Source organism: Cyclopterus lumpus, chromosome 12 (genome assembly GCF_009769545.1).
Source record: "Cyclopterus lumpus isolate fCycLum1 chromosome 12, fCycLum1.pri, whole genome shotgun sequence".
Taxonomy (NCBI): domain Eukaryota; kingdom Metazoa; phylum Chordata; class Actinopteri; order Perciformes; family Cyclopteridae; genus Cyclopterus; species Cyclopterus lumpus.
The window spans coordinates 7,091,294-7,111,152 of NC_046977.1; the positions used below are offsets into that span (position 1 = coordinate 7,091,294).

A 19,859-nucleotide genomic window follows, 5' to 3' on the forward strand; every position below is an offset into this window, starting at 1 on the left:
ACGTGGAAGCACAGCTTAGTATGGAGCAATAAATGAGAATCTTTTTCTATTTGAAGTTTTTATTTTATTCATTCATTAAACTGGAAATTTGACTTGAAAAAATATTCTGTTGAGTGAATAATCAACAAATTAAATGCATAACAAGGAACATATTTCAACAATAAGTACAACTGAATGAAATAAATGTTAAACATGATCCGATTATATATATTAAAAAACAATCCATTCAAAGAAGTATTATAAGTTAATTCATATTTTCTCTACATTATAGTAATGGAATATTTACACTGTTTTAGATGCATTATAATAATTTAGAGCTATTAATCTGTCTTCTTATCTGCTGCTATCGTGGATCCATTGGCAGTGGCCTCACTGTTGCTTTCAGGCTGAAACACATGAGAAGGAATGTCTTTAAATATGCTGTTGTTATCAACAAGATACAATCCTGAAAGAGACTTTGAAACTAACACCAATGGGAGTCATGATTAGCTCAAGTGAAACAACTAAACAGGCAAACGTCTTCTATCACTGTAAGTGATGTTAAATATGAGAAATACATTCAGAGTGTCTGGATGAGCTGTGGCACCTATTAGGAGAGTTGAGGAAACATTATATTTGATTTTGAAACATTTAAATGGTATTCCTAAATCAGAGCAGGACAATATCGCTGCCATTAATATCATATTTGTTAGAAATAATACTTATGCAATATTCTACTGATATTCAACTTACAATATTGAGCCTTACACAACTAAATAAAGGCAAAGGGGTTAAATAAGTAGAATGTTATAATAATGTCATAACTTTTCAATCAACTTACCTCACAAGTGCCATTACTCTTTTCGCTAACTTTTTGGTCGCTAGTCGCAGTCTCCTGGACGGCTTTTTTGGTCCAGAATCTATTAATAATTGGTGAAATGAAAGGATAGATGAACGGCTCCAGGAACCTCTTGTAGACCCACAACAGGACAGGAATCACAATACAGGGGATGCACACCATGACTGCAGCTCGGACAGGCTGCACAAAATGAAGAACCTGAAGCAGAGAAAGAAAACACACACAGAACCACAAGTTGTCAGAAAATAATAACATGACTTCTTCTCAGTGGTCACAGCGTTTCAAACTTAGGCTTGGAGGTTGATGCTAGGTGGCTGCTGAGATCTATGCGTCCACAAATCTTGGACAGAGCACAGTGTAACAGGATCAAAATAAGGATTTTGAGCTGACAGTGTGGGGGAATGCAACATTATCTTTTACATTTCTACACACCTGTCAACCAAGGGCTGATTATAGATTGTCCAAAATATCTAAAAACTACAAAACCTATCCAAAATTATATTTTAAGAAATGCTATTTGACAAATACTATTTTAACATTGTAATTTGGGGTTCTTTTTGGAGTTTTTCTTTATTTAAAAGCAAGGGACTAAGACGAGTGGTGCCATATACTGTAAAGCCCCTTGAGACGCATTTGAGATATTGGGCTGTAAAAATACCTTTTTAAAAATTATTTCTGGGATGTCTGCTCACTGTGACTTCTACTGGAGGACTGACAGCCGAAACAGCAACATAGTTTTACCAATTAGCCATCTTCAAGATGATACATTCACAACCGGGATGTAACAAGCCGATTTCACGTGTAAAGATACCACATATCAAAGTTTAGTCTCCATACTTTAGTAACCACATTTAAAAAGCTTCCCTTCACCAGTTCTCAAAGCACCGATTAACCAGCAGCCTGTAACAACTAAACTGGTGCTCAAGAAGCGAATATTTCGCCAAAAATAGCAGAAGAAAGACTGTGTTCTCAACCTGTCGTGGCTCTTCTTAAGACTCTTAAGACATTTTGTGTCTCAATACCTGTCCTTGTCAGTGAGTAAACAACCTCACACCATCAGTCACGTTAGCTAACGTTAATAACTAGCTAGCTTCCTGCCATCGCTCGGTGAACGAAACAGGTATGAAGAATTATAGCTAGCCTGTAGTCTAAACAACGTTATTATAGTCATAACACTTTAACTGAGTTATAATTCTCACCTATTTGGATCACAAAAACACAACTGTTGTCACGTACTGCCGCTGAAGAGAAGATACTTCTTCTGTGTTTTGGTCTCTGCTCCGAAGTCTCTGGAATGTATCTGCGCATGCGCACACCTTACTTCCGTAGACAAAGAGAGAAGCGGAAGTTGTCCGCGGCGCCTTTCTTCAAAACAAATGCGTATGAGGTTCTGAAATACATCTTTGTAAGTAGCTGACGCAGTATCAGAAGCATTTTAAAGTTTACTCACCGGGGATGCTAAATCAGTTCCATGGCACTCGATACATGTCACTTAAATAATCTTTTTTTTTAACTCTACATGTGATACGCTGTCATATAACGTTAGCCTAGCTTAAAACAGGTAAATAACAGACAGCAACATGACAGGTGTGTGCGTCTATAGCACAGTAACGTGTCCTTTTTTGGGCTAAGCGATTGCTCTTGACTTTTAATGAAAATAGTATCACGGATAGCAATGAAAGAAACACCTCTGTTAACGATATTTTGGAGATTCAACTCGCTTTTTTTTAATAGGTGTTGTGCAGTCTTTTACACGCTTGAACACGTCTTACTGAGTTCTGCGTGTCTTCATTTCAGCGCCACGATGCCCCTGTCAACGCAGTCGCAAGCCGACGATGAACAATACGTTTTAGTGGCCAGTTTGGACAATGCTCGCAATCTGTCCAACATCCTGAAAGCAATCGCATTCAAAGACCATGCCATCTTCAGCGCCACACCCAACGGCCTGAAGGTCACTGTGGAGGACTCCAAATGTCTGCAGGCCAACGCCTTCATCCAGGTGTGTTTGCTTTTACATATGCATCCTTATATTTGTTTCATTGAAAAGCAGCAGAGTCTGGAATGACAGATATGTCTTATTTTTTTTCCATCCAGGCGGAGATCTTCCAAGAGTTCACCATACGGGAAGACTCGGTGGGTTTCCAGGTCAACCTCACAGTTCTGCTGGACTGCCTTAATATCTTTGGAGGAAGCACAGCACCTGGTACAGATAAAGGAAGCAATCAATAACTTCAACATATTCAATCCTATTTGTTCACAGTTTACTAAATGAGTTCATCTTTTAGATTATTATCCATCTCAGGTATGACTGAACATTTTCATTATCTCTCTTGTCCGATGTTAAAGGTGTGTCAACAGCCTTGCGGATGTGCTACAAGGGGTACGGTTACCCCCTCACCCTGTTCCTGGAGGAGGGTGGGGTAGTGACTGTGTGCAAGATCAACACACAAGAACCAGAGGAGCCAGTTGACTTTGAGTTCTGCAGCACCAATGTAACAAACAAGGTGAACTTACACTATTTCATATCATTGGTAGACTGTTTATATATACGCCTACATACATTTGGCAGTTTATCAAACCCATGAGGAATATACTGTGTATGACAGTGTCTGCAAGCTTTCTAAAAACAATATTTTTTTTACGACTGATGTACCTCTGGTTCTTTTCAAAGGTGATCCTGCAGTCAGAGAGTCTGAAGGAAGCCTTCTCTGAGCTGGACATGACCAGTGAGGTGCTACAGATCACCATGTCCCCCAGCCAGCCATACTTTAGGTTTGTTGTCAAAAACTTGAAACTGTTGTTTAAAGCATCACTACTTGTTCTACAGTGTAATGTAATCTATCAAAGTGAAATAATCACACTGGAAAATTCTTCCTTTTACTTTTCTTATATTACACTTCTGGGATTTGTTCTCCTATCCAGATTGTCTACTTTTGGGAACTCTGGAAATGCCCATTATGATTATCCCAAAGACTCTGACATGATGGAGCTGTTCCGATGCGACAAGACACAAACAAACAGGTTAGCGCAAATAAATCAATCAATAGTCGTCTTATGTTGTGGTAAGTGGTGAAGGACTTGTCTCTTTAAAAGCTGAAAACAACTGATTACTATAAAATGTATATTACCTCGTTACTCTAACTACTTTTCGAGGGGAGACATTTGACTTGTTTAATTACAGTAATGATGGCCTTGTTCCATATTAATGTCTCACTGAGTCATACAAATGAAACCATTGGTGGTAGTATTATTAATTACAGCGGTGCTTTTTCTACTACATGTCAGAATACCTGCTATGAGAGAGACCAATTATGCTGCTTCAGCTTTATTTTTTCACATCACACACTGAGGAATAATCTTGTCTATCTGTCCATAATTCATTTTATTAACGCTCCACATTGCCTGCTGGTCTGTTAACTGCGATAGGTACAAGATGTCCCTTCTGAAGCCGTCCACCAAAGCCCTGGCGTTGTCCTGTAAAGTCTCCGTGAGGACAGACAGCAGGGGCTTCCTGTCTCTGCAGTACCTGGTCAGGAACGACGACGGACAGATCTGCTTTGTGGAATACTTTTGTTGTCCCGATGAGGAGGTGGAGGAGTGATGAGTCTGTTGAAATAACTTCAGGGGCAGCCATTCGCTTTGAATGAGTGGGCAAAGTCTGCCAGCGGTGGCAGTGCAGCCAGATGGGTGCACACAGGTAATACATGCTGAACTTATGGGCAAGGTTTCATTGTTTCAACAGAACCACGTTCAGCATTTGCCAACAGTTTGAGTGGAGTGTTGCCACTGGATTAGTGGAAAGACAGTCACCTACTTGGTGTGTACTTGGACCATAATAACAAGTACAGAATGCCATAGACACTGTATATATTGGATTATTATGCGTTCACGGAGTCCCAGGTGTTTTGGGTCAGAAAACAATTCCCTATCATTTCACAGTTGTTGAGTGTTGTGTAGTTGAGACTATGATTGGTCCAAATTTATTTCTGCCTTTTGTCCCTTTACACATGCAGCGAGCTGGTTGACGGCCCATAAAATATTGAAGACATGGTCGTTTTGCTCAAGGTGTCTAGTTTGTGTACAGTAGGACTGCACTCCACAGGCCTTCAACTTCTATGCACTGTTATACATGTCCTTCATTTTGTATGTGTATGCTGACACCTTTGACCACCAGTTGCTGGAAGTACTCACAAGATGATGCAGAACGTTTACATTGTTTTATTTGTTATTGAAAACTGGACACCCCAAATCAATAAACATATTTTTTTTACATAGATGGAATATTTCCGAGTAAAAGTTGAGTCTTGATTAGACTGGCAACAGACATTGAACACAACACGTGCATATTTTAAATTCTCAAATTCTGTCGAAAGTGACAATTAAATGACGTGTTGCAAAGTTGTTTATTTAACCTAACGAAGCTCATATTGGATAGAAGACCAAACTGCAGTGTTGCATTACCACAGGCAGCAGTGCGCGACTCACTCATACTTGAGCCCTGCGTGCTATCCTTTGTCTTTTGAAAGCTTTGTGTTTGTTCTTCTTCACTTCTTTTGGTAGGGGTGCGTCTGTCTGGATGTGAACATGCGTTTCGTCAGCTGGTGTTATGAAGACGTCCGCTGTAACATCGGTGGTCACGTCCTCCTTCGCTTCAGCCCTCTTCATTTTTTGCATCTCCTTCACCATCTGCTTCTCACGCACTCTGGCTGCTGCCGCCATTCGAATATCTCGCCGGTGCTGTGTGTGAGAAAGGTGACAATCGGATAACGTATGATGTAGTAGGAAGGTAATGAATCACGCACATCACATGCTTACAATCAACTTTCTTACCATGTTAGGAGACTGGAATCCTTGGTTCTCGAAGAGCGTAGGCCCTCCAAAGCTCCCCTGGAAGATCTTGATGAGGTTGAGAACAAAGCGAGGTCCGACCTCCACGAGAGCGGCATCCTCCTCCATGATCTGAATGTGGCAGAGGATTTTTAGCTGAATAAAAGTATCTGAACACTGAACCCACAACAGAAGAATAATGAAATATTTACAAAAATATGCTGATGTAAGCCTCTGACTTTGTGAAGAATTATAGAATAGTTACCTGGTAGTTCCTAAACCATATCCTGTTGTCTGCGATGGTGAATGTGAAGACGTGGTCCACAAAAGGCTGACTCTTCGGGTGGTAGCGTGGGGTGGAAAATGTCTGCAACCGTAAAACGTATTAAATACTTCCTTAAATAAGACATTTTAGGTATGAAACCTGAGCTTTCAACCTACACTGCTGCATTTAAACAATGATAATTACATCAATTAAACCATCAACACTGTCTATCTCAAGCCAAATGACAGATAAATGAATGTTAAATTGTTGAACATTCCAGTTCAATAACAATGATCTGCTCCCCATCAGATTTCTACAATGTCATCTTCTGGCTACAGTTGAACGGAAGGTCTACAAAAAGTCGTCGCGATTAATGTGTGCATTTTGTACACACCTGGGTGAAGAGCTCCTTCAGCAACGCAAAGTGGGGTTCTGTGTCAAATTTCTGGAAGAAAAAAAAACAGAAGAGAAGTCAACTCTAGTTACGTTTCAATCAAGTTCTTACCTTTACTGACCAATATACATAAAAGGCCTATTTTAGACCGCTTGTCAAGGCATATCACTCATTCCTCAGATCTATGATGGGAATTGATGTACCAAGAGTGAACACGGTGTGTAAGTTAGTTGTTGTTAAATGTCTGCCATTTCAGAGATCAATTCATCCAAATGCAAACTGAAATTGGGTGTGATGATCATTTAAATCATCTAGTGTGATGTTTGGATTGAATTACAGGTCTTTGTGTCACACAGCTGCCCAATCATTAACACAAAACTCCTGATGAAATTATTTTATTGACAGAATAACTGACAGCATTTCCCCTCCAGTACTACTCACAGGATCAAACGAGAGCAGCGGTCTGGATCCTTTGAGGCAGTTTCCGGTCATCTTGAGTTCAGCCAGTGTGTGAACTGTGGATGAGACAATCATACAGACCCGTTAGGTCACCTTGGCACATTACAGATGGTGTCTACTGCGCTTCAAAACTGTGGGACAGAAGAAACTCACTGTTTTGAACCAGAAACTTTGCAGAAGGTCCATGAGGGCTGTTTGAAATCCTGCAAGGAAAGAAAAATTGTTGCATTTACTTTGGATGCATTCTATAATACCAATTAAAAAAAGGACATGTTAGGGGGAGTAACAAAGATCACTCACCACATATAGAGGTCCTGCTTTTTCTTGGCTTCAAAAAAGAGGCATTTGTTGCAATTTTTGATTTCACAAACCTGGGAACAATACAGATCTTTAGTAATGCTGCATGTATGTGATAATACACAGTGTTCACATTTTGAATACAAAAAACCTCTTACCTCATTAACAATAAACAACTTGTCCTTTCTGTCCATTTTTGTATCTAACAGACAAAAGAAAAAAGTTCTTAGAGCAGTAACAAAACCTTCATCTCTGCCTAGCATAAGTAACAACGTGGTGTCAGCACATGTTTTGGGCTGAAATAATACTGTACATGGTTGACTCAAGGTACTAACCTGCTTTTGCATGAGGCATCAAAGTCCTCAGGTCTTGCATCAAGTGTCTTGTTCTATAGTTGATGCCTCTTGAGGAGAAAATGAGAACCCTTTCCTTGTTTGTCCATCTCCCCTGTTAAAGAAATAAAACAAACACGCTTATTATTATGGAGATCAATGTGGGTGTTGTAGCTGCGGGATGTTTTCGTATAACAACCACATTAAATAACTTTTAGAACACATAACCCGTGTTTCGAGTTAGCTAGCTAGCTAGCTTACAGCCTCGGTGGTTAATAACAAGCACGAGCACTTACCGACGAAACCGGTGGTGGAATCGTGATTTCGTTGTTCTTCTCCTGTTCGGCTTCCACCGGCGCTTCGCCTCCAGCGGCGACATATTTCACTTTCTTTGCCTTTTTATTAGCATCCTGTCTTCCACGTTTTCTCTTGAACGCCGACATGTTGTACTCCGACACAAATCTCGCAGGAACTCGTGTAGAATCCAACTCAAACAGCACACGTGCGGATGGAGCGGACGCGGAGACCCCTAGCGGCGTGGAGGTGGTACCGCAGGCACACGTTACATACAGCGTCAACTAAAAAAAAAAACACATACCAAAACCAGAACCGTTTAATCACAACTGATTAAAATGAACACGTGCATCATGATGATAGTACAAATGAAGATAGATATTTTGTGATACATCATTACTGGTATGGATTTAGTTTTTTGTATCACCATTAGGGTTTAACATCCACAACAAATGCTCTTGATCCGTATTAAGATATACATTGTATGACAAATGTATATTATATTCAACATGTTTTACATTAACTCCATGTAAAGTAAGACTGTTACACTTTGACTATTTTAGCCAACTCAATATGATTACATCAAAACACATAACATACAGCCATTAATGAATAAAACAATTGACTGTAAAATATTTAAACAATTGTAAATTATCTCAACTCATTTGCACATCAATATTAAAATTATTTAATCAATATTAAACAATATAGACTTAAAGTAGAGTGTTGCAGATTAGAGGAACAGTGTGTAACATTTCGGGGGGTTACATTGGCACACATGGAATATAATATTCATAACCATATTCATATACAGCTACGTTACTGGTGCGTTTTATTGGTGCTTTAACATGTTTTGGTGTAATTTATTATCACGTTGCAGTGAGTACATCTCATTGGCCCTCTCTGCCGGTGTTGAGATCCTGCAAATACACACACACAAATACACGCACAAGTACAAACACAAACAACTAAGTCAGCATACAGAGCAGAAGCAGAGAGGAGACACTGTAGTGAACCAGGTGAAGTGAACCAGGTGAACCAAGTGAAGTGAACCAGGTGAAGTGAACCAGGTGAAAGCGATCCCTAAACATTTTTATTATTTTTTTACAAACAAGCTAAAACAACAACAATCTGTAAATAGTCTTTTTATCTCAGTTTGTTTTTGTAAACTTCTCTGGTGGCTGAGCAGACAGGAGGAATGACTGATATCTGATGGCTGTGTTCTTCGTTATTGATTATTATCATTTATAAACTCCCCTAAGGAATGTTGTTTATTTATTAACATTTCAGAATTTCCAGTGAGATATGTATGCCTTGATATAGTGGCTTTGTTGTTGTAAAGACTATAATGTGTTTGCTGTTGAAACAATATTTAGTTATCACTGAATTATAAATACTTCCTAATTCTTTTCAGATGTTATTGTTTTATTAAAATTCTATATGTGTTGTTAAACAACTATTAAGTCATGTAAAAGAACAGAGCACTGATACAAGTGTTTCCTTATGATATAATCGTGAATATACCTGATGAATACGTGACAAGAAAACGTCATGCACGACCCCTCGACGCGACTCTCTCTTTAAACGGCTCTGTTCAGACGCAGTCGACGCCCACATGTCGTCATTACGCAAGGGGTTGCGACGTGGAAAACATGGAGGAAAGGAGTATGTAGAGTAAACTTAATTTTCTAAAATTGCCCTCAGTTTCAAGGCTTTGCGTTTGGAAATTAAACCTGCGGAACAAAATTGGACAAAACTAGCCATTAGTGTGAAAATCCGTCGCCTTTTTAACGGACCCCGGGAATCGAGAGAGACACAGAAGCTGCGAGAAGCATTTATGACAGGTAAGCGGTCAGCTGATAGAAAAAACAAGCTGTGGACGTGTGAACGTTAGCTGAGTTATTAACCGCCCGGTTTACCGGACGCGCTCACGAATCGGTGATTTACCGAGCTACGGGTTCATGCTGTAAATGTGTGGCTTTCAGTGCGCCCGTTTACCGTCAACGTTGCCGAGGCTGTACGTTGCACTTGAAACAGGACGAGCTAACAGCTAGCTAACGTCATGCAAGTTGGTCAACTCGAGCAGCAGATGCCAATGCAGATAGATGGCACACTGAATCTGGAAATCTAGCTAGGTTCATTATGATCGAGCCAGGTCACAGTTGTTGGAACAATGTCTTGCTTTTGGTGCCATTTAACGCCATACCCCCTTAAATCAGACGTGTGCCTCTTTATTACCGTAACCACTAAAAGAGGTATCAACTGTCCTTCTGTGTTGTTTACCTCAGCCAGGACTGGAGTGGCCCTTGTGTGTTAAAGGTGTGCCATTCCAAGAAAACGAAACACACATCCTGGTTCCTTCTGTGTTATCCTGGAGTCAACTTGAACTTAAATCAATCAGAATCAGAATCATTTATGTATTGGACTTGGGGATTTTCCTTGCATATATTTACTCAAATCAAAAAGTTGATTTAGAAATACAAGGAGAGGGAGGCTAGAGGTCCACATCATCCGTTCCAGTGGGAGTGTCCCTTCCTTTAATGTTTATCACAGTAGATTTCTACATGATAGTTCTGCTACTCGTGATTACATGAAACTAACTTGATGTTTAAATCTGAGTTGTAATAATGTTTACAAGTGATTTAATTATATGAGGAATCTCAGTTATGTGCTAGTTTCATCTGCTACTGCATTTGGATGTTTGCACCGGCCCTTTTAGGCATTTCTGTGACTTAAAATCTAATTTATTGGTAATTAATGAATGTATTAAAGAGGGAAGTCAAACTCTGGGTGTCTGTTAATTGACAAATCACAGTATCCAGGAAGGCAGTAGTTGCTGAAGTATGGTCATCAAATTGATTCAGATAATGTAACTGAAGGTTTCCACTGAGCAAATACATTTTATTTTTGGAAAACCAACAATTGTCAGATGTGTCGCGTGTTGAGTTTATGATAAGTCTTTGCCAGGACATTTTAAATCAAGGACAAATACGAATAATGGAGGGAGGGGAGGCGGGTTTATGCATCCACCAGACAGTCGATGTTACAGACAGGGAGATGAAGAATAATGACATGCAACAAATAAAGCCCCCCGACTCAAACTCAGGATACTGTTCTTATCTGACTAGAGCCTTAAACCCTTTCCCTCCCTTCTGCATATTTACATTTGGGAGGGCTCTAAATGACGCCGGAATGCAGCCGTAAAACCATTCTGTGAAGTGGCTTCAACGCACCTAGTATGTTTGTAGGATGTTTATTTTCTGTTATGGCATCAATGATTAAAGCATTTCCTTTGTCCCAGGATTTGGCATATGCCTGGTGAAAAAGCAGTGAAGAGTGGTGAGTCTGGCTGAGTGGAGCCAGTAGAGAGAGATGGGAGCAAACACCAGCCAGGTCAGTGACCTGTCCGACAATCCCAGTCTCAAGGCCCTGTTGGGCACCGACTCCATATCGGAGAATGATCCTTTCTGGAACCAGCTCATCTCCTTCACTTTCATTAGTCCCACCAGCAGGTACGCACGTGCACGTGCACACGCACACGCACACGCACGCGCACACGCACACGCACGCGCACACGCACACACGGAGAGGTTCTGTGAGACGTGTCTTAAGGTATGAATTTATTTCCAGAAGCATCGCAGAAGGATGATGAAACCAATTTGAAACGAGAGATGAAAGCTAGTAAGCGAACCTTGTGTTAGCGGTTTCTAGACAAACTTATTAATTAATTAATTAATTAATTTGAACATTGAAATATTGAAAAAAAAGAGCAAGAAGCCAGCAAGGAGGGAAAACAAATTGGAGGTAAAATTGATCAATACAGTAGCAACATTTCCTGAATTGACCTTTTAAAATATATCGCCTGGAAGTGTTTTTTTTTTATCAGTCTTATAACTGGTGTGTTTGATAACTTAGAGGACGTCAAACTATTAACGCCTCTACTGGCAGCTTCTTGAAATCTCACGTTTGGACAAACGTCCCCCAGCGTCTGCTCGAGAGCTAAAGTGCGCGATACCAAAAGACGTTTGACACGCAACCTTTCCACTAGAGGAAGTCCTTTAAGATTCTCCACCAGGATCCAACATTAAACTGCAGGCAGGATGTTTGCAGAGCTCACCTCAGTAATGATTCAACAGGGTTATTGTCCTGCAAGCCGGACTGATAACGGAGCATATATAATGGCGTACTTATCCTACTGTCTTTTTTAAAAATGTTAACACAAATACCAGAGAAAGACACAAAGTCAACATACACTACATATATAACATATGCACTGACGACATAACAAAAGGAGTGGTTTAAATGAGTGCTGCAACTAACTATTATTTTCATGATTGAATGTATCTTTGAATGTCTTGAGTCAATAAAATGGGTTTATAGTGTAAAATGCCCATCATAAGTTCCAAGAGCCAAAGTTGACATATTCAGGTTTCTTGTCTTCTTCGGCCAACAGCAAACAAATCTTTAAATGTATGTATACTTGGTCGTAACAATATTACAGAACGTTGTGCTGTACGTCTTAACATGATATTGAACGTCTCATTCAGTCTGTTTTTTTGAAGTCAAAGCAGTTGCAAACTATTTGAATGCTATTATAGTTTGGTTATCCTGCAGTTTTTGAGCATGAGATGATGATCCATTTCATTTTGCATATCTTTTAGGTATTGTCTCATTCCTTGTGTTTTTCTTCTTCTTCCTTGTAACCAGTGGAGACTCCAAGTTACTGGAAGAGGCTGTCATCCCCCTCGCCAAGATCTTCAGTATGTGGCTTTATGATATAAAAAAAAAGATTTACTGCTCAATACGTGTTGTTTAAAAAAAAAACCCATTTGTTTCTTGTTATTGTTTGCATGCCAAACTATCATATTGGGATGTTTCTGGATCTAATGCAATGCAGCTGATGAATTCTCTCTCTGTTCAAGTTGAAAACAATCCCAGATCGGGGAACTTTGGCTCTCTCGTTAGAGTTTTCCTCGGAAGAACCAAAGAGCTGAAAATCTCTACAGAATGCCAAGAGTGAGTATGGGAACCTCGGAGGAGAGGCCGAGTTCAGACGAGTGCGTCGGTAATAATAAAGCCCGTGCACGTGGGCAGCGTTCACGGTGCGGGAGTGCAGACCAGTTATTGTTTGATCACAGGCCGTCAGGGAATTCTTATTCTTTACTGGGGAAGCGGTTGTTGTTGTTTCCCATAAGAAAAACTGCTGAGGTATAACCATCAACACATGTGGCATCATTCTGCACTCGCTGCCAAGCCCATCCATATCCCCAGAGATTGGCCCCGCCCACCGTCACCCAAGTGCTTCGGGCAGGAACTCTTCATTCCCCGTCAAACATCATTCGAGGTCGTAGTTATCGCTCCCCGTCCGCTCTCCTATAATTTCCCCAAATTTCTCACATTTTGTCCCGTAAACAAACCTACGCCCTCTGAGTCTAACACAATTGGCATGTGCAATGGAACTGATTAGACACGCCCGTGTTGGTGTTTAGTGGTTGTGAAACATTTTGGCTTGCACCGAATGGTTCCATCCAATCATTTCTGGTCCCCCCCCCCCCCCCCCTCTTTTCTTTCTCACCGACTTTGTCCCCATTTGTTGTCTGAAGGAAGACGTAATTAACTTGTTTAGTATCATTGTGTCGGTATTCTCTTTGTTGTCAAAGTGAAGGTTTCTAATGCAGTTTTTAGAAAACTGTATCGTCATCAAATTTGAGAAGCACCAGAGGGTCACTACTTTGAGTTAGACCCTCAATTCACTGCACTGGTTCTGCTCCGTCAGAGGCCATCAGGGAGAGATGATGCTTTATTTATTTATTTATTTATTAATTCATATTTAGCCTTCGGGTGTCGTTTCTAGCTTTATTAAGCAAAATACACAGGGGCTTTAATCCCAAGCAAATATACCACTATTTATTAAACAACTTAATGAATATGTAACTGTTAACATTCAAAGCATCATATTACCGAAGAACACACATGGACAGTAAAGCTTTCCTCTGAATTTAGGGCATACACCAACTATGGCACAGTTCTGCTGTTTGACCTTGATATTTTTTTTTCTGCTTCCCTTCCACAGTCAGCTGTTTATCTGGCAGGCCCACAATGCATTGTTCATGATTCGCTGCCTGCTCAAGGTGTTCATCAGGGAGATGAGCGAAGAAGAGCTGCACTTACAGTTCTCCTACCAGGAGAGGGCGCTAGGCTCCTGTGGAGGTGAGTCCCATCCATCACAGATTGCTGTGGAAAAGGAAGGCGTGGGGCCACCCATAGTTTAAATAAACCAACGACACAGGATTCAACTACGGATTTTAAGTGAAAACCTCTCGTTTTGTACATATGGACGTGGCGCTTTAAAAAAAAAAAAATTACAATCAGTTTAGAGATTTTTGTTTTACACTTAAGTGTACTTTATACAAAAATCCACTCCATCTGCTGAAATCTTTCGAGCAACATTCTTGAAAGTGTTCGGCTCCCAGTCGGCTCCTAAGACGTGAGTTATTAGAATATAGCCACAAGGGTCAAACGTGTAACACTTCCCATCATACCTAAAGAGAGATAAGAAATTGGCTTTTTAATTGAGCACATATACCCCTAGCTACTGACCTGGATCGGCGGTCTCTGAGAGACTCTTTTAATAAAAGTCTGAATCTGCGTCCACTGACTGCACATCGCTTGTCGGCCTCGAACACTCTGACGTAAGTCTCCAAACAAACACTCTGCGAATGTGTGCCCTCTTGACAAACATAAATAACACAACGTGTTTTTTGGTGCTCATTTGCAGAAAGAAATTTAATTACTACTCTTTCATTTTTATCATCCTGCCATGGCATTTTTATTTTTTATTATCCCTTCTTCCTTTTTATTAATAAATAACATTTTACAACAAATGAATCACATTTAATTTGTTTAATCATCCGTTCATTTTCTGCCTTATCTGTGTTCAGGTCGCGTTCATTTGATTAATTATATCATTAGGAATTATTGCTCTATACTTCTGGGAAACTATGATTTTAATAATTAATAATCTGTCGTCTGTCCTGGTTTTACATCCTACTTTCCTACTTTGGCTGGTGTGATTGTGAAACTGCATTATAAATTGCATTCTGTGGTGTATTAAAAATGTCTAAAGTATTACATTTAACTTGGCCAACCAGGCAGAAACCCTGTTATCCCAATTAACAAATGTGTCTCTTGTGTAGAAACCGGCAGCGAGGACCTCCTGGAGGAGCTGCTGTCCAACCTGATCCACCTGATTGTAGAAGTGCCCCTGCTGTAAGTTGCGTGCGTGCGTGTGCGTGTGTGTGTGAATAAATTAAACACCCCATTGTGTCTTACATACACTAAAACGGTCCCAGGTTCAAGGCTGATTGGGATACAACACTGTAAAGTGACATTTTACACTCCGCACGGGGATTAATTTTTTTTTTCATGTCATGGTGCAAACTGTTCAAGATCACTTGTTTGACATTATACTATCAGCACAATAATAATAATAATAATAATTTATATAGTGCTTTTCAAGATACTCAAAGACACTTTCCATTATACACCGTAGACACAGCTACGGGGAGCAATGCAGGGTTAAGTGTCTTGCTCAAGGACACATTGACTAGGGCGGGGATTGAACTGCCAACCTCTTGATTGAAAGACGGGCATGCTAACCACTGACCCATAGTCGCCCCACAATATTCACATGAAGACTTTCAGCCCAGCCCATCTGTGAGTTCCTTATTTTTATTCCTTGGTTGTTATTGTATCTGTGATGTTAGTCGCTGAGCAGTTAATAAAAAAAAAGCAGCTTGAAAAGGTTGTAACACTCTCTTCGCGTGACCCACTCGCTCATTTGCTCCTCGATTCACTAACCGAGAGAAGCTGAAATCCATTATGGATCAAGGTTTCCTTTCAGAGTCGTCAGCCAGACTGACGTGCAGGAGCACCGAGCGGGCAACTGGATTAGTAAAAGGACAAAATCAAAAAAGTAGGGGCCGTGACTAATGATGTGTTTGTTTTCGAGAAGAAGAGAAAAAGGGCTTGAAATTAAAGTTTGATTAGGAGCGTTGCCAATGAGTGGGAGAGGAGGAGACGTCATAATTGCAAAAAAAAAAGAAGACGGTATTATCCTTTACTCCCCGTGGGCGGCATGCACGCTAACACTCTCAGCTTTAATGAGTGAATATTTCAGTGTGTTTACTCATCAGCGCTGGAATGACCTCCTGCCCGCCACTCCGTCTGTCACAGAGAGTCAGAGATACAGTGCGCACGTCTCTGTGGACAAATCCCTCCTTCCGCGGTGTCAAAACAAGTTCACAGAAACGCAACTCACGATTGCTTCTTTTTTTATCTCTTTTCCTTGACCCGGCATCTTCCTCTCTTCCCGTTGTCTGTATTGTGTCATTCTTGATCCTCCTCTCTCTGTCAACCAGTCGACGTCCTCTCTCTCCTCTTCTGCTGTCTCTGGGACATCAAACCCCCGGCTCATGTGTGAATGCGGTCAGCATTCCAGCGTCATTCATTGTTCCAAGCTTCAACCTGTTTTGCTCTCCCCTCCACCACTTTGTGGGCTGTCAGCCCACTTCCTCTGTACGTGCTTCTGGTTCGGACGTGAACACCCCCCCCCCCCCCCATAAATCCCTAGCTGACATCTTCACTTTTTGTGGCTCCATTTCGCAAGAAAGATGGATCTTTAATAGTTTTTAGATTGTTTCCAGGTATGCAGTTGGCGCACATTGACAAATAAACCAGTTACCTTTTTTTTTGTTTTTCCACACATACTGGGACGTTTCCCTGTTAAATTCCTTGGAGTCTGAATATATATAGTATACGTGTCTTACCTTTACACCAAGCTGTATGATTTATTGTTATACCAAAATCTATTTTTTATCTATTGGCATTTTTCAAGCAATCAACTTGGGCGTTGTAGAATTTGTAGCAGACCAAGGAAAATAATCAAGATGAAGGAATAATAATGAGAAGATTGATTTAAAGCTCTTAAGTGTTCATGTGTGTACACAGTCAGGTGATAACTGAGAGATGATGTCATTGGGAAGGACTGTGAAAGTAGAAGGAAAACCCCGTTGACATGCTTTGTGAATCAACAGATCTAAACACAGTCTTGCAATACATTCATTTATATCTTTTGAAGTTGATATAAGAGATGATGATTTATGTGTATTAACTCTACTGGCATCTGTCTTTTTGCTTGTAGTGACATCACCTATAGCATCCTATTTGAAGCAGTGACCACGCTGCTGGTATTCTTCTCCTATCAGCTCTTCCACAAAGACATCCTCCGAGATGGATTAATCTACCGGCACATCATGAAGGGGCGATGGTGAGTAAAACGCACACAAGTTCATACTCTATGGAAGCCAAACATGAACATAATGCACCAAACTGTATTAAAGCTACATGTCTACACTTAACCCATATCTTTAACAGAATCAGTAACGCTAACCTTAAACCCCAAAACCAGGTTTGTATAAAAATAGGACTTCAAAAATGTTTAAATAGACACATGAAGAGGGAATAATGTGCTAAACTGCTCCACGAGTTACACTCACTCTCCTCTGTAACTGGGTCGTCCGCAATCTGTCGCCTCCTTTTTTTTTGAACGTGGGCCCAGATCATTTTGGATCTCGTCCTGGCACCATCTGATGCAGCCTAGTGTTCAACTATCCAGACTCTGCTGCTCTCTGGGCTTCGAGACAAACTCATCACGTTCCAAACGAATGTCTCCATGTGTCATTCAGTGTATACTAAAGGGAGGGGGAAAAAGAAGTGAATCTAGTTAAACAAGGCCTCTGTCTCCACGGTGACCGTGTCGTCTGTGATTCCGAGGAAGAGTGAACCAGAGACGCTGATAATACCAATACATTTAAAAAATGTGGAGATAAGATTACTTAAAAGTCTCCAACAATAAAATTGGCTTTGCTTTTTTTATTACTCTATGACTGGATTGTCAAACACACACTTCTAATGGGTCATAAGTGACGATTGAGAGGATTGCTTGTTTTTATAAAAATATTCATTCTGCCTTTTTAAAGCCACCGGATTAGATGGTTTTATTGTAAAATATTTGCAGCTGAGGTTGCGCTTGTGTTGCAACATATTTTCCAGTGTTCTAGAAACACTCACGTAACTCCTGAAATGTTGAAGACCTCACAAATTGATTTTTAATTAAAAAAACAATGTTACGAAAAGAGGTTTCCTGGTTTCCAGCAGTCTTTTAAAAACCTGTCTTTCCATTTGTCTCTCTTTTCCTCAGTTTGTCTTTGACTAGCCGTATGGTGAAGACCCTGCTCTATAACTTCATCAGGCAGGAGAAATGTCCACCTCCAGCAACCCACATCTTTGAGCCCAAAGCTGAAGCAGGCCTGCTTTACGGCCTGGCGTCAGGGGTGGCAAGTACGAGTACACACATCCACACAGGAGCAACACAAACAGACACAACGGAGCAAAGGGAAAAACTATATCATAATACAATGTGTGTGTGTGTGTGTGTGTATATATATATATATATATATATATATATATATACATATACATACACCACAAACTCAACACAATGGCTGAGTTCTAGGGTTTAAGTAGAAATTAAGTTAAAATAAGTTATTTCTTTAAGTAGAAAGATCCCTGTTTATTTGTAGTTTTAAGTTCTGTAGGTAAAAATGTAATTGAACTTTGTATTGAAGTTTGCAAAGTTCAGGTTTAATTTAGACTCGGCATCAGTTTTTTTATTTTGTATTGCTTTGAATGAATGTAATGGGCATTTTGGATGCAGTCAATGTGTGTTTTTTCCTAAACTATATTGCCATCAGTGGTTTAATGTCGACTTATGACCCCCAGTCAGAGGTTATGGCCTTAGTGTGGCTACGATTGGTGAGCTGATTTTAAGATGCAAAATTAGCCAATATTTCCAAAGAAAAAAGGAAACAATCAACCTAATATATTGTTCTGGAAATATATTCTCTTCTTTCGCATCCTTTTTAATCGTCTTGTGACGCTGTAGAATTTTTTTTTAACCCCCTTAAGAGAGAGTCTTTCTCATTATTTGATCACTGTGGCTTGCCACTTTTGCACTTTGTTGCAGTGATGTCGATACATTCCCCACATCCAAATTAAGCTGGTTAGCAAAAACATCTTCAAAAAATTAAAAAAATAAGAGCCAGACAGCAAATTTATTATTTTTGTTCATTGGAGCCAATGCTGGAGATCTTTCATTCATCTGATGCATTGAAGTGCGAGCCACACTGACAGCCGTGGCAGCGTGGATGAAAGTGATGAGTCAAAAATGAAGTGCGTGTGCGCGTGTGTTGAATGCATGTTTGTTTGAGTGTGAGAATAGGGCTGGGTTTCCCCCTGCAGATAAATGCTCTTTGTCGGTTGATGGTGGCAGATTCCTATCAGTGAGCCATCAGCATTCGACCCAGCCTGTCTGTCTGTGGCAGTGATCGGCCCAATGAGTTATGGTGCCCTGTACTGTTCTGTAATCCCCTAGAGCCTGTCTGTCTGCAGCCGCCTCCCTTGTACACACACGCACAGACCAACAAAGACACAAGCGCTCTTATACTCCGAGCTCAGAAACAACACTTGTTTTCTTTCTCCGTCTCGCTGTCTCGTACGAGCACACTGTCATCAGGGATTGGCAGAGTACACATGTTCATTTGAATGATTAACATGGGTGTATGCAGGGGTGTTGTACAATATTAACAGTAATTATCAATTACATTTCTTTAATTACAGAATTAGAAAATAATCCTAGCCAGCTGAAGGGAAACGACACTCTTTTTTAAAAAATTTTTTAGATGTGGGTCATCTTAGTATCTTGTAAATGGTTGTAATGTCCTCTGGGTTACATCAACAGACACGCCCGGTGTTACAAACTGCATTTACCGAGCAGTGAAGGTCTAACCGAAGGATCCACACCTTTTTTTTAAAAACATGATTAAGTCTGTAAATCCACATCTAGTGTCCTGGACTCGATTACACCGCCACGACTTCCTTCACATGATCTTGCTTGTCATCCTGTTCCTCGTGCGAGTGTATAATCATTCATGCCTACACGGTCACATTCATAGAGCGTCTGGATTTCCCCCTCAGAAACGAGCGTTGGCAAAGCAAAGCCGTGCTTCATTGCTGTCACCATGTTGACGTGTG

At 40.4% G+C, this 19,859-nt stretch overlaps 4 protein-coding genes across 5 annotated transcripts in view; 2 read left to right on the forward strand and 2 right to left on the reverse strand.

Moving 5' to 3' along the window:
* Positions 1-41: 41 nt before the first annotated feature.
* LOC117740218 (UPF0729 protein C18orf32 homolog) lies at positions 42-2,169 on the reverse strand. The gene is made up of 3 exons (XM_034546460.1): positions 2,075-2,169; positions 821-1,036; positions 42-386 (listed from the first exon to the last, which is right to left on the reverse strand). The coding sequence occupies exons 1-3, from the start codon at positions 2,144-2,146 to the stop codon at positions 321-323; spliced, it is 354 nt and encodes a 117-aa protein (XP_034402351.1). The 5' UTR covers positions 2,147-2,169; the 3' UTR covers positions 42-320.
* Positions 2,153-5,510, forward strand: rad1 (RAD1 homolog (S. pombe)). Of its 2 annotated transcripts, XR_004610590.1 has the most exons (8): positions 2,169-2,243; positions 2,636-2,837; positions 2,933-3,041; positions 3,185-3,342; positions 3,510-3,610; positions 3,761-3,859; positions 4,265-4,535; positions 5,399-5,510. XR_004610590.1 is itself a non-coding variant. In XM_034546459.1 (7 exons), exons 2-7 carry the CDS (start codon positions 2,643-2,645, stop codon positions 4,437-4,439), a joined length of 837 nt encoding a protein of 278 aa, XP_034402350.1. In that variant the 5' UTR covers positions 2,153-2,243; positions 2,636-2,642; the 3' UTR covers positions 4,440-5,119. The 2 variants fall into 2 exon arrangements, 1 of the variants encoding a protein (XP_034402350.1); XM_034546459.1 differs by lacking the exon at positions 5,399-5,510 and having other exon boundaries at positions 2,153-2,243; positions 4,265-5,119.
* Positions 5,042-7,912, reverse strand: bxdc2 (brix domain containing 2). Its single transcript, XM_034546458.1, has 10 exons — positions 7,709-7,912; positions 7,416-7,527; positions 7,239-7,282; positions 7,084-7,154; positions 6,937-6,986; positions 6,766-6,839; positions 6,325-6,375; positions 5,931-6,032; positions 5,669-5,797; positions 5,042-5,575 (listed from the first exon to the last, which is right to left on the reverse strand). The coding sequence occupies exons 1-10, from the start codon at positions 7,853-7,855 to the stop codon at positions 5,324-5,326; spliced, it is 1,032 nt and encodes a 343-aa protein (XP_034402349.1). The 5' UTR covers positions 7,856-7,912; the 3' UTR covers positions 5,042-5,323.
* A 1,390-nt stretch (positions 7,913-9,302) lies between these two features.
* Positions 9,303-19,859, forward strand: part of dym (dymeclin) — a 46,366-nt gene continuing 35,809 nt past the window's right edge. Inside the window, exons 1-8 of the mRNA XM_034547533.1 lie at positions 9,303-9,550; positions 11,008-11,218; positions 12,414-12,466; positions 12,629-12,722; positions 13,780-13,916; positions 14,903-14,975; positions 16,909-17,034; positions 17,968-18,107. Coding sequence (XP_034403424.1) covers positions 11,079-11,218; positions 12,414-12,466; positions 12,629-12,722; positions 13,780-13,916; positions 14,903-14,975; positions 16,909-17,034; positions 17,968-18,107 — 763 coding nt within the window. The 5' untranslated portion in view covers positions 9,303-9,550; positions 11,008-11,078. The remainder of the gene's footprint in view (positions 9,551-11,007; positions 11,219-12,413; positions 12,467-12,628; positions 12,723-13,779; positions 13,917-14,902; positions 14,976-16,908; positions 17,035-17,967; positions 18,108-19,859) is intronic.